Genomic DNA, 23961 nt, shown 5'->3' with positions numbered 1-23961 from the left:
GGAGTAGTTTGCCATTTCTTTCTCCAAGTTATTTTACACATTAGGAAACTAAGGTAAACAGGTTGAGTGAATTGCCCAGAGTCACTCAGCTATTCAGGAAGATGAGTCTTTCTAACTTCAAGCCAAGCATTCTATCCACTGTACCACCCAGCTGCCCTCTATTAATAAATAAGAACTAATTATAATTAGCTAACATTTATATAGTGGTTACCATGTGCCAAGCACTGTGCTAAGTGCTTCATAATTATTGTCTTATCCAGTCCTCAAAACAATCCTGCAAGGTAAATGTTATGATTATGCCCATTTCCTGGTGTTTCATCTATTGCCACCTAGCATCCCCTATCTAGAGCCATATAGGGTGGATGTCACCATCATTTTCATCTTGCTTACCTAATTCTGGTGCATGCATTCCGTGGCGTCCAGAGGGGTATAAGCCATGTCTCTGGGCTGACCAAGCACCCATAAACACTTGTCATTCAGGACATTAGATCGTAAACTCCATAAGGGCAGGGACTGGTGTTTTTTTTTGCCTCTTTTTGTGAGCTCAGAACTTAGAACAGTGACTGACACATAGTAGGTACCTAATAAATGTTTATGGATTGATTGCTAATGACATCACACCTGGAGAAAGAAAGAAGTTGCAGGAATAATGAATTTAGAGTTCCCGGACCTGGTTTAAATTCCACCTCTGCAATTTACTACTTGGGTGAATGAAATAAGTCCCTTCATCCCTTGTGCTTTTAGTTTGCTCTTCTGTTTCATGAGGAGGTTCTTTTCCAAATCTAAATCATGTAATCCTAGAACCAAACACCACAGGCTCCTGCCCCTTGCATCCCTGTTCACTCTAACCACACGCATTTTTTCCTACCTTGAAAGGTCACTGAGATCCAGTTTGCACCAGCACCCTTCCCATTAGCTGGCTTCCCCAATCCCCCAGCATGAATTGCCAGTGCAGTCATCCATCACTCAATTCAACTTGTTCCCCAAAGTCAAGTCATGTTGGAAAGCATTCCAAGGGAATTTCCAGTGGTCAGCCAAGGCACCACCTACACTCTCACCAGAATGGACTAGGGAGTCGTCCATTTTTCCTATAAGAAGAGCAGTAATAAAAGCTAAACATATAGATTTTTAAAGGGTGTGGAAGGAAGGCTTGATTGGAAAGAGTTGCATTAGGAAAATTCCTCAAAAGTTGTAATTTTTGATCGAGACATTGAAGAATCAAACTATGCAGTAGTGAAGGATGAAGAAAGCAATCTAAATGGAAGTTTTTGACTCTTTATTTTACTTGTGAGAAACTTTAGACTGCAAGGAGTTGTTTGGGATATCCTAAAGCAATGGTGTTAAACTCAAATAGGGAAGAGGGATCTATATGCAAAGATCCCCAGAAATGGCATATTGGCTTAATTTAAAATGTTATCTATGTTTTATTGTTCTCTAATGTATTTTGTTAAATATTTCCCAAATTAAAAAAACAAAATCCTTACCTTCTGTCTTAGAATAAATACTAATTGTTGGTTCCAAGGCAGAAGGACAATTAAGACTAGGCAATTGGGGTTAAGTGACTTGCCCAGGGTCACAAAGTTAGCAAGTATCTAAGAATAAATTTGGCTCTCTAGCCCCTGAGCTATCTAGCAGCAGCACCCCATTTACCTTTTAACCTGATTCAGTTGTACTCAGGAGTGTTGACATCTCTGCCTTAAAACCAAATCATAATGTAGCTCACATATGGATATATGACCCAGGAAACACAGTTCAGGTTCAGTGGAATCACTGAATATGATTTAAGGCTTTCCTTAACCAAAAATACTCCCTCCACCAAGGCCTAAAATTTCACCAAGATCTGAAATTTCTCCATTTTTGGTTTATTCCTCTGGATAAAGGGAGAATGGGAATAATCGTTTACTAAATGGCTACTAGATGTCAGGATCTATGCTAAGAAGTTTACAAATATTATCTCATGGGGGCAGCTGGGTGGATCAGTGGATTGAGAGCCAGGCCTAGAGATGAGAGATCCTGGGTTCAAATCTGGCCTCAGACACTTCTTAGCTGTGTGACCCTGGGCAAGTCACTTAACCCCCATTGCTTAGCCATACCGCTCTTTTGCCTTGGAACCAATACATAGTATTGATTCTAAGACAGAGGGCAAGGGTTTAAAAAACAAAACAAACAAACAAACAAATATTATCTCATGATAATCCTGGGTGGTAGACACCATTAGCAACCTTATTTTACAGTTGAAGAAACTGAATCAAACAGTGGTTAAATGATTTGTCTAAAGTCACACAGCTAATAAGTGTCTAAAAGAGCATTTAACTCAGATCTTCCTGACTCCTGATTAAGTACACTTAACCTTCCTCTAGCAAGCTCACTCTAGACATTGTGAATGTCTTTATCAAATCCTTCCTTCTCAAGACACAGTGAGAAGGCTTAGAAAGTTTAGAAAGGAGAAGCACAATTTTGCCTCAGTTTTGTCCTGCCTCTGATGCTTGGGAGTTTTGAATGCTGAGGGTATAGTTATTAAGTGCTTTGGAAGGTTTGGGTATGCTTTAATAGAGAAAAAAACCCTAAATTTGAAGTCAGAAGACCTTGGTTCTAATTTGATTTTTATTATTTGCAATTTACTGCCTAATATATTCTGGCCTCAATTTCCTCATCCCACTAAACTCTAATGGTTCTTTCAGCTACAAATCTCATGAGTTTTTGATATTATTGCTTGATTACAAATGAAAGGGAGGCTAATCATACTTAAATTCTGATTATGTAATTATTTTGGTCCAAAACTTTTAATCATTTCTCAGTTTATTAAACAACCTCCAAATGTATATAAAACCTAGATATCAACAACTGGTCAAATCATAAACAAATTAGATGAGCAAGGAAAAAAATACCAACATTTATAAGCATGGATATGGGAGGAGTTGGGACCAGACAATGTTGCGATCTATCATCTCCACATAATCTGATAAGGAATGCTTAGTTGATAAGAAAATAAGGGACACCGGAATGATCCTGACTGTTAACTCATAGCTGCTTCTCAGAAGTTCCATTGAGTCACAGGTTTATTATATATGAAAATTCAAACTTCCTTTCACCCAAAAGCACAAGGAAAGTTTCCCAGGGCTATAGAGAGTTGCATTTTTAACATAGACAATACAACAGGCTTAGAAGCTTCAAGGTTAAGATAAGAACCAGGCTGGACCTTCAGCTTCATGATTGTCCACAAGCTAAGTCTGAGAATACTTTTCTCCTGGACAAAATGCCCCTATGAAGGTTTTGGCCTTGGGTTGCCAAGGGGCTGCATTTCTGACCAAAGGGGAAGAATGTTAACCTCTTGACTACTGGTTTGCTAAGAGCTTATAGCTTTTCAATAAGGAAAGGTGTGGATCAGAAAAGAAGTCAAAAGAGGAGTCTCATATTTTTATCTATTCTCTCATTGGCTTCCCACAAGACAAAAGACAGAGAAGATAAAAAAAAGACAAAATGGATTATTTTGATTACATAAAATTGAAAGCTTTTGTCAATGCTTTTAAGAAAGAAAGGAACAGTTAACTGGGGTGGAGGAGATTTGCAGTATGATTCTCTGAAAAAAGATCTAATATCCAAGATTTATTAATAGTTGGTTATTCAAATAAGTAAGAATGAGAGCTATTCCTCTGTAGAGAGTGGCCAAAGAATATGAACATGCAATTCCCAAAGGGAGGCATCTAAGCTATTAACAACCATATGAAAAATGTTATAAATTACTAATAATTAGAGAGATGCACATTAAGAATTCTGAAGCTGGCAGCGATCAACATCTCATACCCTATGCCAAGATAAACTCAGAATGGGTAAATGACTTGAATATAAAGAAGGAAACTATGGGTAAATTGGGTGAGCACAGAATAGTATACTTGTCAGATCTATGAGAAGGGAAAGATTTTAAAACCAAGCAAGAGAAAGAAAAAATCACGAAATGTAAAATAAATACTTTTGACTATATTAAACTAAAAAGGTTTTGTACAGACAAAACCAATGCTGCCAAAATTAGAAGGGAAGCAACAAATTGGGAAAAAATCTTTATAACAAAAAACTCAGACAAAGGTCTAATCACTCAATTGTACAAAAAATCAAGCCATCCCCCAATCGACAAATGGGAAAGGGGCATGAATAGGCAATTTTCAGATAAAGAAATAAAAACTATCAATGAGCACATGAGAAAGTGTTCTAAATCTCTAATAATTAGAGAAATGCAAATCAAAACAATTCTGAGGTATCACCTCGTACCTAGCAGATTGGCTAAAATGACAGCAGGGGAGAGTAATGAATGTTGGAGGGGATGTGGCAAAATTGGGACATTAACGCATTGCTGGTGGAGTTGTGAACTGATCCAACCTTTCTGGATGGCAATTTGGAATTATGTTCAAAGAGCTCTAAAAGACTGCCTGCCCTTCGATCCAGCCATAGCATTGCTGCATTTTTACCCCAAAGAGATCATAGATAAAAAGATGTACAAAAATATTATAGCCATGCTTTTTGTGGTAGCAAAAAAACTGGAAAATGAGGGTATGGCCTTCAATTGGGGAATGGCTGAACAAATTGTGGTATCTGTTGGTGATGGAATACTATTGTGCTCAAAGGAATAAAGAACTGGAGGAATTCCATATGAACTGGAAAGACCTCCAGAAATTGGTGCAGAGTGAAAGGAGCAGAACCAGGAGAATATTGTACACAGAGACTGATACACTGTGGTACAATCGAACATAATGGACTTCTCTACTAGCAACAATGCAAGAATCCATAGCAAGGCTGAGGGACTTATGAGAAAGAAAACTAGCCACATTCAGAGGAAGAACTGTGGGAGGAGAAACACAGAAGAAAAATAACTGCTTGAACACATGGGCTGATGGGGATATTATTGGGGATGTAGACCTAAATGATAACTCTAGTCCAACTATCAATAATATGGAATTAGTTCTTGATCAATGATACACGTAAAACCCAGTGGAATTGTGAGTTGGCTAAGGGGAGTTAGTGGGGCTTGGGGGAGAGGGAAAGAACATGAAACATGTAACTATGGGAAAATATTCAAAATTAAAATTAAAAAAATTAAATAAAAAAAAGAATTCTGAAGCTCCATTTCATATCACTCTCACTTCCTACCCTCTCATCAGAGGCCATTCTGACCAACCAACCAGTCAACCATTCCTAATCCTACTCTCTTGGTATCTCAAACAATGATTTTCTGGGGAAAAAAATAGAGAAATTTTGATGTGAGCAATTTCCTCTCTCTCATTTAAAATTCCTTTACAGCACCTTCTCTCCAATACTCCCTTCTTTTATGGAGGGTAACCCTCTTCCTCACCAAGGCTCCAAATTCTCTTAATCTCATCCTCTTCATAGATTGTTCCCAATCATCCCCACCCCTCTAATCTTTAATTTCTATCTTTCCTCTCCTATCCTACTGTCTTCAAATTTAGCCATTTTTCATACAAAACAATAATAATAACAAAAAACCCTCAGTAGAATCTATCATTTCCTAAAGTCATTGTCTTATAGTCTCCTTTTCTTTTACTGACAAAGTTTCTAAAAAAATTATCAACTCTCATTGTTCCCACCTTGTCTCCTTTATTGACCACTGTCTTCTTCTTGATAGAACGTAAGAGACTGACCTGAGTTATAGCACATTCAGCAAGGAATCATCTGCATAGAAATTATAATTAAGTCCCAATGGGTTGCTGGTAGGAATCATCAAAACTGTTGAGGGAGAAAGAGAGAAGAGAAGAAGGCCCAGAATAGAACTACATGAAATATACCTAATCATCAGGGATGTAGTGGGAATAGTGACCCTGCAAAGAAGATGGAGAAGGAATAATCAAAAAAGGAGGAGGAGAATCAAGAAAGAACAATGCTGGACCTCAAAAATCCAATGAGGAAAGAGCATCAAGGAGAAAGGGAGGATTAGTAATGGAAATCAGGTGGAAACAATGAGAGAAGCCCTTTTGTCTGTGAAAGGAAAGAGAGGTTATAGGACAATAGCTTGAGGGGATGGTAGATTCTAGTGAGAATTGTTTTATTTTTTCCTCTCTTAAGATGAAGGAGACTTATAAGTATCTAGGAATGTATATGTACATAGGAAACAGAAAACTGAACTGGAAACTAACCTGAGACTGATCCCATATCTGGGAGGTTACTCAGGGAAGAGAGTTGTCATCCTTTTGCTCAATTGATCAAACAACCGACTTTCCCTCTAACCCTTAAGAGAGAGCAGATATTGATTCCTCCTTTACTCATGAAAGAAAAGGGGTAAAGATAATGATAAGAATAAGGCAAGTTCAAAATGAACTTTTTGCTCATTTTTAGGATCTTTCTTATGGGTTAAACTATTTTTGTACTATGTGAGTTTTGCAGAGTTTTTTCCTTTTCTTGATATTGTTGGTGATAGGGAGTATTTTTTCTTATATTTCTGGTAATTCTCCATCTGGTCCCCTTCTTCACTGATGAGACAAATCCCTCAAGGCTGGGCTGCAAGTGCTGCTTTGGTGTCCCCAGATGGGAGATCCTCAGCATCTCTGCCAAACTGGTCCCAGCTCAATTTCCAGTCCCTTTTCCCCTAAGGCCTAAGGCCCCTTCAGAAGAGTAAATACTCCTTACAAGAATGAAATATGGTGAAAAACACTGAAAGACACCCTGCATCAAACTTTTGGACATTTTTTCCCCAAAGGGCTAAAGTCCACACATATCCTTTTTTTCCTTAAATTTTAACACAGAATTAAAGATTTATTTTGACCAACACACATTTATTTTGACATTATATACATTTATACCTATATGATTCTGCAGGAGGAATAATGTTCCCTTTAATTCATAATGTTAAATTATTCTTAATGGTAAAAAAAATCTAACTATAACTTCTTCCTTTGTAAACTACCTTAGAGAATCTTTTTGAACTTGTATTAGCCTTGAAAAACTCAAATTGGTGGGGAAAGGGAAAATATGAAAAGAGATAGTCACTTGTCTCTTCCTATTGGGCACATTATTTGTTTTGATCCTTTGAATTTTCATTAATTTTGGAATAAAATAAACTTAACCCAAAGAATGAGCAAAACTACCATAAAGAAATTAAAATAGAATAGATAAATAGAATAAAAATTAAGGAAAATAAATAAATAGTGACTAATGAATGACAGAATTCTCTAAACTCCCAGAGTATGTGACAATAAGAAACCTCAGAATGATTCAAAACAAAATAAAATTCTCCAAGGAAAACAATTAAGAATGAATTTAGGTCAGAAATGAATGTCCTTGATGTAAAAAATGAAGCACTCAGTAAAGAATTGCAAAATATAATTAGCATTTGTGGGGAGGAAATTAATCCATTGAAAAGAATTTTGCCTATTAAAACAGGAATTAATATTCCATTTGGGTGGGAGTTAGTTCTTCTAACCTCATTTCATAGCTACTATTGATTGAGAGGTGTTGTATTAACATTCAGGCTAATTTTGCAAAAATTGAAACACTTCTGCTTTCAAAGCCCTTGCATTCATTTGGAGGAAGCAGCAGATAAACATAAAATATGAACAAAGTATATACAAGCTAAAGATAAGTATTAGGAGCTGGTAGGATATATCTCATATAGGAGATGGCACTTAAATTGAGCTTTGAAGAAAGCCAGGGATTTTCAAAAGAAGAGGTTGGGAGAGCAGAGATTTTAGGGACAGGGGATGTAGGAGAAGCAATATCATATATGAGGACCAATAATGAAGCTGGTTTGGCCAGACTCTGTCTCTAAATCTATATCTCTACCCATCTATCTATTGTTATAAATATTATAGGGAATGGGTTGATGGTAATAATAATAGAGGCTATAAGCTAGAGGCTTTGACAGATGGATAGGATTTTGGTGTGAGAGAGAGCACACTCTCGCTCACAGCCTCTTTGTAGGTGCTGCTAGTAAAGCTATGCCTCTCCTCTCCTGACAGGCTTGCTCAGTTGAGCCTGTCAGCTATTTCTTATAACAGTTGCCCAGACAGGGAACTACTGAGAGGCTATAGGTATAGCTAACCTTTCTAGTTCCTCAGCCTGGGGTGAGACTAGGTATTGACAAGGCTATTGATGTGCTATTTGAACAACGGTGAAATCTGACAGTGTAAGGATCTCCCCTTCTCAAGGGCCTAGATATAATGACCACTCAGGAAAGGTACTTGATGATAAAACACTGTATTTGATTCTAATCAATGGGGGTAGGAACAAGGTAAAAGGAGAGAGGATTTGGGAACTTTATTTGGTAGTACTCTAAGCTATTGATCAGACTATTGGAAGAAAGCTAGCTCAAGCAGAGGCTGGAGGTTCTTCACCCTCACACTAACCCTGGCCCGACTTGGCCAGAGCCAAGCCAAAGATTAGGGAAGGCTATTGATGAACTTTGATGATACTGTCACTATTTCCTCTCAGCTCTATTGTCAATGATGGTGATTGCTCTCTAGCTCTCAGTATGACAGGTTGGTTTGCAGGTACAGGTGCAGGTATTGCCTACCCTCCCTCGAGACCTCCCACCTCCCAAGATCTGCTCCAGAGTGAGCCCCAGGTACTGGGCCTTGTGGGTATTTATAGGGCTGGCTGTAACAGACTTTTTGCCCTGGCTCACGGCATCTGGGTACATTCTGAGGTGTTCAACTGCCGGTCTTGTCACTCGAAGTTGGTATCCATCTTGTCCCAGAAATCAATATAACACTATCTACATCAAATGATAATACAGGTATCCCTTCCACATCATAATTTTCTCCATCATAGTCTCAACATATCATGGATTGGTATAGGAAATCAAATAGGAATTTGGGGGGAGTTTTGCCAAAGCCACAGATGATACGTGAAGACCAACAGATGACACAGAAAAAGTTTAGGAACTCAGAAATGCATAGTATATATTGTGTGTATATATATATGTATACAATATCAATATATTTTGCCTTTTAATACCATAAATACATACAATTTCTTTTTTAAGTTAAAATAAGTAAAAAGTTGAAGTTTGTGAGAATAAGAAAACCAAAAAATTTTATGCAGATTTTCCAGATAATAGAGGTATTGTACTCTGAATTCTCACAATATGGAAAGGATACTTGTATATGAATATAACTAATCTACAGATTGATATCGATCTAGCTATATTACATAATAAAATATGTAGTTCATCTAAAAACACCATTCATTCATCTACATGTGTTTGTGAATATGAGTGTGTATATATACACATATATACACACATAAATACTATATGTGTATAGATATATAGGTACAGATTTAGGTTTAGATCAAGAATCTGGCTAAACTGGCCTAATTATTGGCCCTCTCAATGACATATCTATAGCTATATTGATTTATATGAGTATAAACAGTATATAGATCTAGTTAACTTACATATTTATGTCCATCTATATATAATTATATAGATAGATATATAAATATAGATTTATGATCTGGTCTGATCTGTCATATCAAACACACACATATGACAAATGTTTCCTTTTTCAAAATAAAACAGTTAAAATATTGAGGCATTTTTGCTATCAACATGTGTTATATTTATATATATGTTTGTAGATATGTGTATAGATAGTTAGATGTATGCTTGAGTAGTAGATAGATGGATGAATAGACAGACAAATAGGCAGATAGGTAGGTAGAAAGAAAGAAAGAAAGAAAGAAAGAAAGAAAGAAAGAAAGAAAGATAGATAGATAGATAGATAGATAGATAGATAGATAGATGGATTGGTAGATAGATGGATAGACAGACTGGCAGGCAAGCAGGGAGGCAGGCAGACAGACAAATAAGGTATATTAGATAGATAGATAGATAGATAGATAGATAGATAGATAGATAGATAGATAGATAGATAGATAGATAGATAAATAGATAGATAGAGAGAGAGAGAGAGAGAGAGAGAGAGAGAGAGAGAGAGAGAGAGAGAGAGAGAGAGAGATGGATAGACAGATGGACAGGCAGACAGACAGGTAGGTAGATAGATAAACAGACAGATGGACAGATGGATGGAGGATGGATGGATGGATGGATAGATAGACAGACAGATAGATAAATAGATATTCCAAAGTAAATTCAGAGGTAAGAGGACAGGTACTAGAAATGGGATAATTAAGTGCCGTCTATTATGAGAGGTGGTTTTTGAGTTGAGGGAAGCTTGCAAGCTAGGACTATCTGAGACAGAAGTGAGGAGTAATTATGTTCCAAGCAGAGCCAGAGGCTGTAGTACAAAGACTGGAGACAGGATGGAATGTCAATTGGGTTGGGACGCAAAGTGAGGAGAGTAATATGCAATAAGACTAGAAAAGGTAGGTTGGAGCCAGACTGCGGAGGGCTTGTTTGTTTGTGTCAGCCAAGAAATAGCTTGCACTTTGCTTCCCCTGTAAGACAGCGTCAGAGCCGAGAATATACTCCCAAAATGATGGAGGAAGTAACTGTCTTGAGATAACCTGTAATTATTCCAAGGGCTCAAGAATCCACTCCAATCCAAGAGCAAAGCTTGGCATTCTTAGCTGGCTTGGGTATGTTTCCTATAAATATAAATGAGATTTGATCCTGGATATGACTAAAACTGTGTGTCTGTTTTCAATGTGTAAACGAAACCTAGTCTTTTGCCAGGTGAATGTTCAAAATAACCTCTTGCTAATTGGCTTCCCTGCAGTAAAAGACATGAAGGACACTTGGCATATTCTCTGGCATATGTCTCAGACCTGCCATGTGCATGCTGAAAAAGTATTAGATTTCATCATTTTAGCCAAACTAATGAGCTTTTCTTTATTTTTGCAAAAACTATACAGAAGCATTTTCCAAATTCAGACCATCTTTAAACTTTAACATTTAACAAGGATTTATAAAGGATTTAATGTATCACCAATAATAGAGGTAGTGTGGCATGGTGGAAGAAGTTCTAGACCTAGGTCTATAGACCTGGGTTCAAATCTCACTCTTGATATTGCTTCCTACCTGAGCGACCATGGACAAGTCATTTAACCTCTATGCATCTAATCTATAAAATGGGGATGATGGTACTTTCATTAGTAAAGTATTTTATAAATTTAAAGTACTATAGAAATGACAACAATTATTTGGAGGAATGTTTTGTGGTTTTCAAAGTCCCGTATAATTTACAAGACTGTTTCATGTCCTTTATCTCATTGACATACAACATCCTGTTGATATAAGTAGGGCAAATAAAATATTGTAGATAAGACCTGGAGAGCTTAAAGGACTTGACCACTTAGTCATGGTTTATGGGTATTAGAGCTGAGCTGGGATTCAAATCTGAGACTCTCCAAACTCATTCTCTTTTACCATTCTGCTCTCTGAAATACATGAGCTAAAGAAGAAGCAAAGGGCACAATGTCTGCCTTCAAAAAACTTGTTCATTCATGTCTAGCTCTTTGTGATCCTACCTGGGATTCTCTGGGCAAAAATAGTGGAGTGGTTTACCATGTCCTTCTTCAGCTCATTTTACAGATGAGGAAATTGAGGCAAACAGGGTTAAGCAACTTGCTTGGGTTCACGTAGCTAGTAAAGGTCTGAGGCAAGATTTGAACTCGTCTTCCTGACTCCAGGCTCAACATTCTATCCACTGCACCACCTAGCTACTCTTTCAAAGAACTTAACAACTCCTCTTACTGGAATGAATAAGATAAATATACCAGAAACAAAAGAACATGTGGCACCATGGAATGAGCCTGTCTGGGAATCAAGGGACATGGATTTGGTTAGAATCTTGGCTCTTTCCCCTTAAAAATAGTTTGTCTTTGGGCAAATTATTTCACTCTTCAGGCCCTCTACTTCCTCAACTATAAATGATGGCTTTAACTAAACTAGATGTTGATCCTTAAGATACCTTCTACTTCTAAATTCTATAATCCCCCAAGATTATCCAGGCCTTCGAGAGTAAAGCACTCCATACTCCTTTCCACAGAAGAGCTAGGACAGCTGGACTGGAATGAGGCATGCCATCTCAAGTGAGTAGAAAGTCAGAAAGAGTCATCCCCTCTTCCCCTCCATCACTAAAAGACAGGTTAAATGCTTTTAAAAAAATAAAAGAACTTTCCAACACATACATCCAGGAAGAAAGCAAGAAGCTTGGTATGGAAGGCAGCAAAAGGAAATGAAAGAATCATTGAATTCCAAATCAGAAAACTTGGATTTGAATCCCAGACCTGTCACTTGGAATGTGACTGTATACAAATCACTTAAACACTCTGAGCTTGAGTTCCCTCATCTTTAAAATGAAGGAGTTTTGAGAGTCAGGCCTAGAGACAGGAGGTCCTAGGTTCAAACCCGGCCTCAGCCACTTCCCAGCTGTGTGACCCTGGGCAAGTCACTTGACCCCCATTGCCCACCCTTACCAATCTTCCACNNGGCCTCAGCCACTTCCCAGCTGTGTGACCCTGGGCAAGTCACTTGACCCCCATTGCCAACCCTTACCAATCTTCCACCTATGAGACAATACACCGAAGTACAAGGGTAAAAAAAAAATGAAGGAGTTAGACTACATGGTGTCTGAGGTTATTTCCAAATCTAAAAATCCTATAATTCTATAAAAGAATATACAGTGCGAGAGGGAATAAAAACTTCTTTTGGGTGACCCTTGGTTTCAGAATTTTTGTATTTGAATTCTTTCACTAAGGTCAAAAAAGTACCAATTGAGTAGCCCAACGGACAATATGGGAAGAGGATGCAGAAGCTGAGAAGAGCCTTCTTAGAATGAGTCAAGGGAAGGCAGCAGACCAGGTGGAATGGTGTATGCCAGTGAAAAGTGAGATGCCATAAGTGAGGGTAAATTCTATTTTCAGCTCTGCCTTGGCTGACATAAATCTACCTGATCCTCAGACGTGATTTATCTCTTAGTACAGCCCGTGTTAAACATACAAACAAACCCTCCCCAAAACTTTCCCATTTGTAGAAAGGACAATATAATAATGAATAGCAAAGTTCAGAAACCACGTGGGGACAAATTGGCCACAATGGCTGAACTCATAGGTCTGAACTGAATTAAGCAAAATAGTTTAGTGACTCAAACCAGTTGCTCTATATTAATAAAGACTGAGGTCAGTCTTATTCAGAGAGAATAGAATGAATATTTTAAGGATGCATATAAGCACAACCTAAAACACTAAAAAGCCGTGGAATATTGGTAGGGAAATAATGGGAGGGAGACTCATCTAGAACAGTCATGTGAGAGCATTATACATATAAAGAGCAATAAATCCTGCAAAGGGCAGATGGAGACACCTACCAAAGGAAAATCTTTTCTTTTTTTAAACCCTTAACCTTCCATCTTAGAATCAATTTTGTGTATTGGTACCAAGGCAGAAGAGCAGTAAGGACTAGGCAATGGGGGTTAAATGGCCTGCCCAGAGTCACCCAGCTAGGAAGTGTCTGAGGCCATACTTGAACCCAGGACCTCCCGTCTCTGGGTCTGGCTCTCAATCCATTAAGCCACCCAGCTACCCTCAAAGAACAATCTTAACATTTAATTCAATTCACTCAGTGATTATTTATTAAGCACCTACTGTATCATAACAGGGTATGCAGGGTATGTGTGTATTGTGTGGGAAGGATGAAATGCCTTCTTTGCCACACACATTTTCAGAAGTATTAATCTTCACCAGTAGTAGTATTTTCTAATTTGAAAGATAGTATTCCTTGACTAGGAAAGGTAGGTGGTATAGCGGATAGAGTAGTGGACCTAGAGTCAGGAAGACTTGAGTTAAAATCTGGCCTCAGACACTTGCTAACTATGTGACCCTGGGAAAGTCACTTAACCTTGTTTGCCTCATTTTCCCCATTTGTAAAATGAACTGATGGAGGAAAGCCACTCCAATCTCTGTCAAGAAAACCCCAAATAGGGTAACAAAGTCAGCAGGACCGAAAAAATAACAGTAATGATTCCTTGATTGGTCCTTAATTATCTTGCCAAATCAAGTTTGTTTGTTTATTCTTTCATAAGCACACCTATGCTTGTTTTCATTTCCCTATTTTTCTTTGAATTCTCTCCTGTCTCCTAGCCATGACTTTTTTTTAACCCTTCCTTTTTGTCTTAGAATCAATATGAGTTCTAAGGCAGGAGAGTGGTAAGGACTAGGCAATTGGGGTTAAGTAACTTGCCCAGGGTCACATAGATAGGAAGTATCTGAGGCCAGATTTGAACCCAGGACCTCTCCACTATAGGCCTGGCTCTCTCTTCACTGAGCCACCTAGCTGCCCCCATGACTTTCTTTAAGACCTAATTCAAGAAATCTTCCTAATCAATTTTATTTCCACCATGACAATTTTTTCTCTTATTTTGTGTTCCTTAATTCCTCTATGTTTAGAATGATATTATTTTAACTTAGCTCCTGTTTTCTTTTTTTTTTCTTATTTGCTTTTCCCCATTAACTAGGTTATAAAGGAGAGACCTTTCACTACATCTGCCTTGTCCATAACACCTGATTCAGTGTTGTATACTGAATGACAAATGAATGGCTGGATGCAATAATATACTTTTCTATGGAAACAGAGATCAAAAGTGAAAATCTAGAACACTAATTTAGCTCAGATTTGAAAGTGTAAGCATTCTGTTTTGTCTGTCTGTCTATCTATCTATCTATCTATCTATCTATCTATCTATCTATGTCTATCTGCCTATCTACCTTTCCATCCATTCATCTATCTCTCTATCTCTCTCTATCTCTCTCTATCTCTCGATCTCTCTATCTATTTAGATATCTAGATGTAGATATATAAATATATGTACGTGTATATGTGTGTATATCTTCTTTGAAGAGGCAGATTCAATACATCTTGACTTAAGGTGACACTGCTACCATTATGAAATTATCATCATCTTTTATTACTCCTTTTACTGCCAAATTTTTAGAGTAATCTATATTCCCTGTCTCCACTCCTGCCACCATCTGCTCATTCCTCAACCCTTTGTAAAGGTGGCTTATAACCTCTTTATCTCCCTATCTCAAAACCAATGAGCGTTTTTCTGTCCTTATCCTCTTTGACCCTCTGCAGCATCTGACACAGAAACACTCCTCTTCTTTTAATACTCTCTCCTTCCATGGTTTCAGTGACACTGTATAAATTTGTCTTCTTCCTATTTGATGATTGTTTCTTCTTAATCGCTTGGTTTCTTATCTTCCTCTTACACTCAGTTATCCTCCAAAGCTCTGAACTTGGGGTTTTTTTTTTGTCTCTCTACTTTCTACCTTGATGATCCCATTCATACTGGTTTCTTCAATGATCACTTTTATTCAGATGACTCCCAACCCCAGTGTCTCTCCAAGCTCCTCTCCATTTTCAACTTCCTGCTGAACATCTCTTTTGTATCCATTGTTCCCAGGAGTACATCAAACTTTACATATACAAAACAGAACAAATTATCTCCCCTTCTCCCAAAAATACCTGCTTCCTCATTTCTATTGATAGCATCACTATCTTCCACTCACTCAGATTCAAAACCTGAGTCATTTCTGACTCTTTTCTCTCCCCCAACTCCCACATAAAAGCATTTGTCAAATCCTTATGAAACTATCCTCAAAATGTCTCTCACCTAAGTTCTATGCCCCTTTTCCCTAATTCTCACTGCTAAGCATCTTCATCTTCTCAGACTATTAAAATAGCCTCCTAACTAGAACTAACTGAACTAATTAGAAGTTATGTCTTTTAGACCTTCCCACCTTTAGTTTCTCCTCTAGCTATTTTATCATGTCTCCTGCTGCTCAGAGATTCTCAACAGCACATGTCACTTAAAAATCTTTGAGGGCTCCTCACCAATTATTGGATAAAGGATATATTCCTTATACCAACATTCAAAGTCCTTCGCGATCTGCCTCCAAGTCATTCTTCAAGTCTTCTATCACACTTTCCTTACCCCACTGGCCCTCACCCAATCTTGCCTGTCCAGAGTCCACCAAGATCATCCAACATTTCCAACAGGCCAGGTTCCTGACTGCTGGATCAGTATAGCCACTTAAATCCTTTAGATTAGAAGGAAATCATCAACTATAATCTCTGCAGCAAGATGGAGGACCACCTGGCCCTACTATATGCCCTATCACTATGCTATAAGGACCATTGAGCATTGTCAATATAGATGCAATGGGGCTGAACCCTAAGAACCACCAGGTCTTTCCATCCATCCTGCAGTTGAAATGTCCTCTGAATATTATCTACCCCAGTGAAAACTGAAATTCTTGGAGAGCATCAGTTTCTTGTTCTTAGCACATAATGTTTAATAAATGCTTTTCCTTACTATTTGCCTATTCTGTGTTCCAAATTAATTAGACACCTTTACCTATTCTTATCTGGATCTGGAATAAAATCTCCCCCAGTGCTATTAGGACATCGAATCTGTGAAATGGAAGAGTATAAATGAAGTTGGAAGGATGGGTGAGGGCCATATTATGGAAAGTCTTAACTATTGTGTTTTATCTGGATAGGGAGCCACTGCAGGATTGTGATCAGGGGAAGGAACTTCCTTAGGAACATTATTTTGAAATATGGAGGATGAGTTGGAAATGGAAGGGGCTGGAAACAGGAAAACCAATGAGGTGGCTATGACAGGAGTCTTGAAGGACTTCACTCTAGGCACAATACATGAGCTACTTTCTCTTTGAAGACTTTGTGTCTCTTAAATCTTAAAGCCTCAAATAAATGAATGTCAGTCATTATGGTGATTCCTTTCAAGTGAAAGTCATCTCTCAAATTTCTCTCTCTTTTTAAAATCCTTATCTTCTGTCTTAGAATTGATATTAAGTATTGGTTCCAAGACAGAAGAGCAGTAAGGGTTAAGCAATGAAGGTTAAGTGTCTTGCCCAGGGCCACAAAGCTAGAAAATGTCAGAGGTCAGATTTGAAACCAGGACTTTCCATCTCCAGGCCTCCACTGAGCCACTTAGCTACCCCTCTATTCTCAAATTTCTGATAACACTTTAGCTGGCTCCTTCCTTTGCATTTATCACATTGAACCTTTCTGTATATTTATTTGTTATATGCTTGCACACCGCACTATTAAACTGTAAACTCCTTAAAGATATTCCATTGATTCTTTCCAGATTCCTTATCTTCCCCAAACTGAAGATAGCATCCTCCACAGAGCAGACACTCAAGAAATCCTTGTTGAGTTGAGGTATTTCAATAGGCAAGAAATAATTCCAAGTGAATGAAGGCATTAAAAAAGCAAGACAGCATGCCCACCTAAGCTTTCACTACTAAAGTTAAGGCTGCACATGTTCCAGAAGTAATAGGTTGGTAGGAAGAAAAGAGCCCTGATTTGAAGTCAGAAGACATTTGTTTAAATCCTAGTCCTGCCCTTTATTATCTGTGGGACCTTGAGCAGGTCATTTTCCGATCTGAGCCTCAGTTTCCACATCTGTAAAGTGCAGGATTTAGACTAGATGATTTTCTAACTCTGACATAATGCCAAATGAAGCTAAAAAAGTAAAACTGCTTGACTGAATTAAAAGGGGCAAATATATTGATCAAGAATGGAAATTGAGATATTATTGTAGATAAAAATGAGGAAGGCCTCAGCAGAACAGAGAAAAAAAGGAACTAGGCTGAAGAGAATAAAAGACAGTGGCTGGGTGGTGTATTAGGCAACTTCCTTGTTGGATACAAGAAGGTGTCTCACAAATAGGCTAAATAAAAGCCTTTATAACCTCTAGTAAGGATAAAGGTACATGACAGCATGTGAAGGCCTTGAAATATATAAGATTAGAGATAGGGGTAATGATTGGCTAGTTAAAGAGAAATATTAGAATACAAGACATATTCCATTCCCTAAGGAAATTGACTACCCTTGACAAATGTGGCCAATATTAAATCAAAAGAAACATAATTATAAAAGTCTGTCAAAGAGAAAAGACGGACCAAGGGTCTTGTTGGGTTGGAATTTGGAATCCACCACTCCAAGAAAACTCTCCATGGAAGACAAGTTTTCAACTGTGATTGAAAAGAAGTTAGATACAGATAGATAGACAGAGAGAGAAAGACAGAGATAGGCACATGGATAGATAGATAGATAGATAGATAGATAGATAGATAGATAGATAGATAGATAGATAGATAGATGGATGGATGTCATTTGTCCTTAGGATTATAGAATTGCTGAATATTAAAATTAAATAAGGTCTCAGGGGTCATCTAGGTCAACCTGGATCTTAATAGAGATTTCCTCTAAAACACTCCCTACAAGAGATCATCCAGTCTTCATCTGTGTACTTCCATTGACAACGGATTCACTACCTCCCAAGATAGTCCATTCCTCTTTGGAGCAGCCCTAAGTGTTAGGAAGTTTTTCCTCTGGTTAGTGGCATTCCAAATTTCATCAGGGAAAGGGAGGGAAGCCTGATTGAATTCCCAGCACTATGCTTTCTTGTGACCATAACCAGAAAAGTGTGTTTAAAGGAACATGAAATTCCATCACTAAAGCACTGTGCAGGCCAAGCTATCAGTCTAGTCTTCAGAGCTACTAATAATGCCCTATTGTGTTACTGTGGTCTTCTAGGTTATCATTAAAGAATCGTTGCTCCTAGTTGAATAAACATGATGTTCCACTAAATATATATATATATATATATATATATATATATATATATACATATGTATGTATGTATGTATATATGTATATACATACAGAGAGAGAGAGAAAGAGAGAGAGAGAAGAGGGAGAGAGAGAAAAGAGGGAGAGAGAGAGATGGAGAGAGGGAAGGAGAGAGAGGGAAGGAGAGAGAGAGGGAAGGAGAGAGAGAGAGAGAGAGAGAGAGAGAGAGAGAGAGAGAGAGAGAGAGTCCCACCAAGACAGAGTGGCATCGTACTTGAGAATTAAAATAAGCTGAAACTTTTATCTTATCAAATGATCATGATCCTTTGTCCCAGAAAGGAAGGTAGTGGAAGGAATGGGTGAAAGGATATTTGATTGCAATCAATTGTTCATCATTTCAGGGCACTATTTTGCAAGCTGGATGGAGTAACACGTGGCTTTGGGAAGGCTCAAAGAAGTGAATCATTTGGATTTCTGCCCATCTTGTTGGGTGCACTATAGCAGCAACTCCTCACCAATAAATCATTTCTTAAGAATCACTACAGGACAGAAGGGATAGGCCAGTGAACCCATTCCTAGGAGACTTTCTGTAGCCACTTAATAAGAAGCCATCAGTTCCCCTCTCTGATTCTGCCTGTGTGATGGGAGAGTCACTTCACTCCTCAGTCTCCATGCACTAGGGGACAGATTTTCCTAATTGGAAGTTTCCCATAACAATGAAATCATAGGTCTGAACTTAATAAAAAGAGAGGGGAGAGCTTTAAGGTTTTTGAAATACATTCCCTAAACAAAAATCCACATTATACAAGCAGTGAAAGTATAATTATTTCCATTTTGTGGATAAGGAAACTGAGGCTGAGAGAAATTTAGCATCTTTCTCTTGGTAACATGGACGGTAAGCATAAGAGTTAGGATCTGAACCCAGATCTTCTAATTCCAAGTTGAGCAAACTTTCCACTGTACCATTCTGTATCTCTTGGCAACTAGACTCAACCTGTCCTCTGGCTAAAGCACATAAAATTCATAAACAGCATTATGATCCGGATGGGCAAGAAAGAACAATGTGCAAAGGACAGGCCAAGTTGAGTTGTGATGTATGAAAAAAAGTGTGAAAAGAGTAACACGTTTGGGGTCAAAAGAACAAATTCAAGGTCTGGTTCTCTACTCTTCATGTCACTTTGGGCAAGCCATTTCATCTCTCTTGGCATCAGTTATATCATTTGTAAAATGGTAGGACAGTGTTGGCCTAGATCAATAGTGCCATACTCAAATAGACACAGATCTTTCAGGCTTAATATTGACTTAGAAAACCACAAATTAATACTATCTTTGTCATATTATATTTTTATTTTTTCATTAAAAATTTCTCAATTATATTTTAAATTGCTTTAGGTCATGCTCAGGAGTTTTGAAGATGTAACTTTATATTTTCTCTACTAGAAACTCTTAAAAGACCTTTCTAGATCTAATTCTTAAGGCTAAATTTCAGTTCTGGATATGTTATACAGACCAGCGAAACTGTCCTCTATTTGTTTGATTTGCTAGTAAAGAGGAAATAAATTAATTTCTGATTAATTTAGTCACATTTTTGTGCAGAATCTCATTCCCTTCTTGTCTTAGTCTTACAATGATCAAAATAATATACTTTTAGAGGGCAGCTGGGTGGCTCAGTGGATTGAGAGCCAGGCCTAGAGATAGGAGGCCCTGGGTTCAAATCTGACCTCAGATACTTCCTGGCTGTGTGACCCTGGGCAAGTCACTTGACCCCCATTGCTTAGCCCTTACCACTCTCCTGCCTTAGAACCAATATATGGCATTAATTCTAAGGCAGAAGGGAAGTGTTTTTAAAAAATAGTATACTTTTGGGATGCTTTCATGAGGTACATGTTTGACATTCATCCAAATACTAGAGGGTGGCTTGCTGGATAGAGTGCTGGTTCAGGAGTCAGGAAGACCTGGTTAAAATACTGCTCCAGATACTTAATAGCTATGTGATCCTGGGCAAGTCACTTCTGATTCTTTGAGCCTCAGTTTGCTCAGCTGTAAAATATGAGCTAAATGAGAACACCTATCTCATAGGATCCTTGGGAGAATCAGATAAGATAACTTATAAAGTGTCTGGTAAATTTTAAAGTATTATAGAAATTCTACCTATCATGAATAGTAATTATTCATCCTATATTGATATTTTCATAAATGCTAAAATATATTTATGATGACAGAAACTAAGGCTAAAAGGGGAGAGATGACCCATCCAGGTTGTGAGCTCAGGTATTTCTGATTCCAAATCCAGGATTCTTTTTCCCATGCTATATTTCTGTTACTTCTGCTTTCTGAGTCTAGGATCTAACCTGTCCCCCTGGAACACTTAGTCTGCCCAGATGTCAATGTGAGTCAAATGGGAACAGAGCATCTCCCTCTGGAATGGGAGGTTCAGCATTTAGGACATTGTAAGGATGTCTTCTTCTGGCTCCTTTTGTCCCATCCCCCTTGCACCAATCCCATCCTTACAACACAAAGAAAGGAGCAGCTCTGAGCCCCAGGGAGGTTTTGTGAAGGACAAGAACCCAGGGAAGGGCTTTGAGGTATAGCCAATGGAATTTGCAAGCTGGTGCTCTGTGGCTGGAAGGAACAAAAGAAATTCCATTTCTCAGTAGAAGAGTGTGTTTTCAGGATCTAGCTTCTCGTAAATCTTCCAGAGAGAGCTCTCACTTTTCAGTTGGACAATCCAAGTTTAAAACAACTTTTAAGGAAGAAAAAAAGTACCCAAACCCCAAACTAGACACACACATATTTGTGTGTATGTGTGTATTTATGTATGTATATATCTCCAGGGCATTATGGGGTATAGTTGGCCAGTTTATTTTTTCAGAACTTAAAAAAAATTTCCAAGCTCCTAAATATTTTCCAGCCTGTGAAATTCATTTCACTACCATAGCAATGGCAAGTAGCTTTCCTGACATTAACAAATGGACAGATCTTCCAATGAATTTGGGCTTCTTAGGGATAGCTCTTTTCTCTCTAATGTTGTTAGTAGATGTTCTAAAACTTTCTTGAAATGACTGAGACTTTGCCATAGATATAAGTTTGGGAAGTGTTTCATTGTTTGGGCTTTCTATTTTGTTGGAGTTAAATCCCCAAATGTTCATCTTAGTCATGAAACCAAGAATTCCTCGTGGCTCCCTCTGCCCCAGCTATGGCCTCATGTCAGTTAAAAAGCAAACAACACATGCATTCATTTATCTTCACTACCTTCTCTCTGCTAAATGTGCATTATATTCCTAGGGGGGGGGAAAGTAGTATATAATGAGAAGCGATCAGGATGTGAAGCCAGGGACTGCTTTCGAAACTCTGTACTGTTCCTTACTAGCTGTATAGTATGGGTTTCAGCTAGTAACTTAATGACCCTCAGCCTCAGTTTCTTCATTTTTTAAATGAGGAGGTTGAGGTAAATATTCTCTGAAGTATAACTTCTGATAATTCTCTTACTGCTTCCAAAAACCTCAGATTTTAGAGTATCTGACCAGGTGGTGGCTAGATGGCACAGTGGACAGAGATTTCAGGCTGAAATCAGGAAGACCTGAGTTCAAATCTAAGCACAGATACTCACTTAAATTCTCTCTACCTCAATTTTCTCATCTGTAAAATGGGGTTGGTAATAACACCATGGATCTCCAAGCATCCTTGTGTAGCTGAAATAGTTAATTCTTGTAAACCACTTAACACAGTGCTTGGCACATGATAGGTGCTTAATAAAGGTTTCTTCTCTTCTCCTTCCCCATCAAATGAGATATTAATAAAGTGCTTGACATACTTAATAAATTCTTGTTTCCATCCATCATTCCTTTCTTCTTCCCCTTCAAAATTTTTTATGTTTACCTATCTCTTAAGAGAATGAAGGCATTGGACTAAAAGATTTCTAAAGTCCATTTTCATCTCTAAACACTATGATTAATTAGAATTAAAAGAAATCATAATTGAGAGTAAAAATCAACTCAGCCCTTTAAAATATCTTCATTTTGCAGAATGTAGACCTGGTGGGACATTTTATACTCATCTAGTCCAACATGTTCATTTTATAGATGAGAAGACTGAGGCCAAGACACTTCCTAGCTGTGTGACCCTGGTCAAGTCACTTAACCCCCATTGCCTACTTCTGCCTTAGAAACAAAAAACACAGTATTGAATCTAAGACAGGAGGTAAGGGTTTGAAAAAAAAACTGAGGTCAAAGGAGAGCAAGGAATTTTTTTTCCAAATTTGCACAACTAGTAAATAGCTAAGCTGAACTATTTACAATATTTACGCTTCTTAAAATTATGGGACTGTCATTATCAACAGCCATCTCACTCTGAGCATCTGAATCAACCAGGGAGAGGACGCAACAAATTCTTTCAGCAGACCAGGGTTTAAAGGTAGCCTTGCAAACTCCCAAGTTACTGGAGAGAGTCATCCTCTGCAAGGGTTTGAGGAGCAGCAATCAGGAAAGAAGGATGCTTAGAAATCAGGGACTTTTCCCCTTTGCAGACTCTTAAGGCAGTGGTGGAAGTTGTACAGGAGCCCCAGAACAGGGCAAGTCCTAACAAAAGCTTACAAGAGAAGTTCCAGGCAATTTCCCTGGAGCCAGCAGCAGCCAAGTTTAGCCTGCTCTTGCAAAAGATGCTAAGGTACCCATCAGGACTCTGCCTCTGCTTGAGACTCTTTCAGGTCCCTTTGGACTCATTACCAACTGTCCAAAAAACAAAGTGAAAGTCAGAGTGTTTCCCAAAGTGCAGGGTGCTCTTAGCCTGGACCTTGAGAATGGGTCAAATAACATTTCTTGTGCAAGCAAAATAACCAAAGCCACTTACTTGTCTAAAATGAAGTAAAGGTCAAATCCTCCATAGCAGGCAGGACCCCCATTCTCCCTATTTCCACCTTGTCCAGCACAAACAAGCACAAAAGTGGCTAAAGAGAGACACTTGAAGCCAATCCTTAGGGCTCTTTGCTCCACAATAGCCATTATATCCAGAAAAGCAAGAATTGTCTTCAAAAAGTTCCTGGAGTTCTCCTCACGAATAAGCCATTCAAAGTTCCCCTCTTCTTTTTGCTGCTTCTTTTTCTTTCTGAAACTCCCCTGGAAGCAATTGTCTGGAAGAGTTCAAGGTTTTCCTCCTTCTTTCCCCTGCAATTCTGTTTCTCGGTTTCAAATTTCAAGATTCACAATACTGTATTTCACTTTTTTTTAAAGGGACTTCTCATGACTTTGGATGGTTAAGAGCTCAGAAAGCAAAAAGGTCTCTGAGTTTTGCTATTGGAGACTCTACTGCCTGACAATTCTTTGTCTCCGATTGGAAATAAATGGGGTGGGTTTTTTAAATTGTTCTTGGAAAGGGGAATTCTTTCTTTATTC

At 38.2% G+C, this 23961-nt stretch overlaps 1 protein-coding gene across 1 annotated transcript in view; it reads right to left on the bottom strand.

The window, feature by feature from the left end:
- ANTXR1 (ANTXR cell adhesion molecule 1) overlaps window positions 1-23571 on the bottom strand; it is a 331895-nt gene extending 308324 nt beyond the window's left edge. The window contains exon 1 of the mRNA XM_044660903.1: window positions 23420-23571. Coding sequence (XP_044516838.1) covers window positions 23420-23571 — 152 coding nt within the window. The remainder of the gene's footprint in view (window positions 1-23419) is intronic.
- Between the last annotated feature and the right edge of the window lie 390 nt (window positions 23572-23961).

The sequence above is a fragment of the Gracilinanus agilis genome, chromosome 2, assembly GCF_016433145.1.
Source record: "Gracilinanus agilis isolate LMUSP501 chromosome 2, AgileGrace, whole genome shotgun sequence".
Taxonomy (NCBI): domain Eukaryota; kingdom Metazoa; phylum Chordata; class Mammalia; order Didelphimorphia; family Didelphidae; genus Gracilinanus; species Gracilinanus agilis.
The sequence above is the reverse complement of the archived record's forward strand: the minus strand, read 5'-3'. Positions and strand labels throughout refer to the sequence as shown.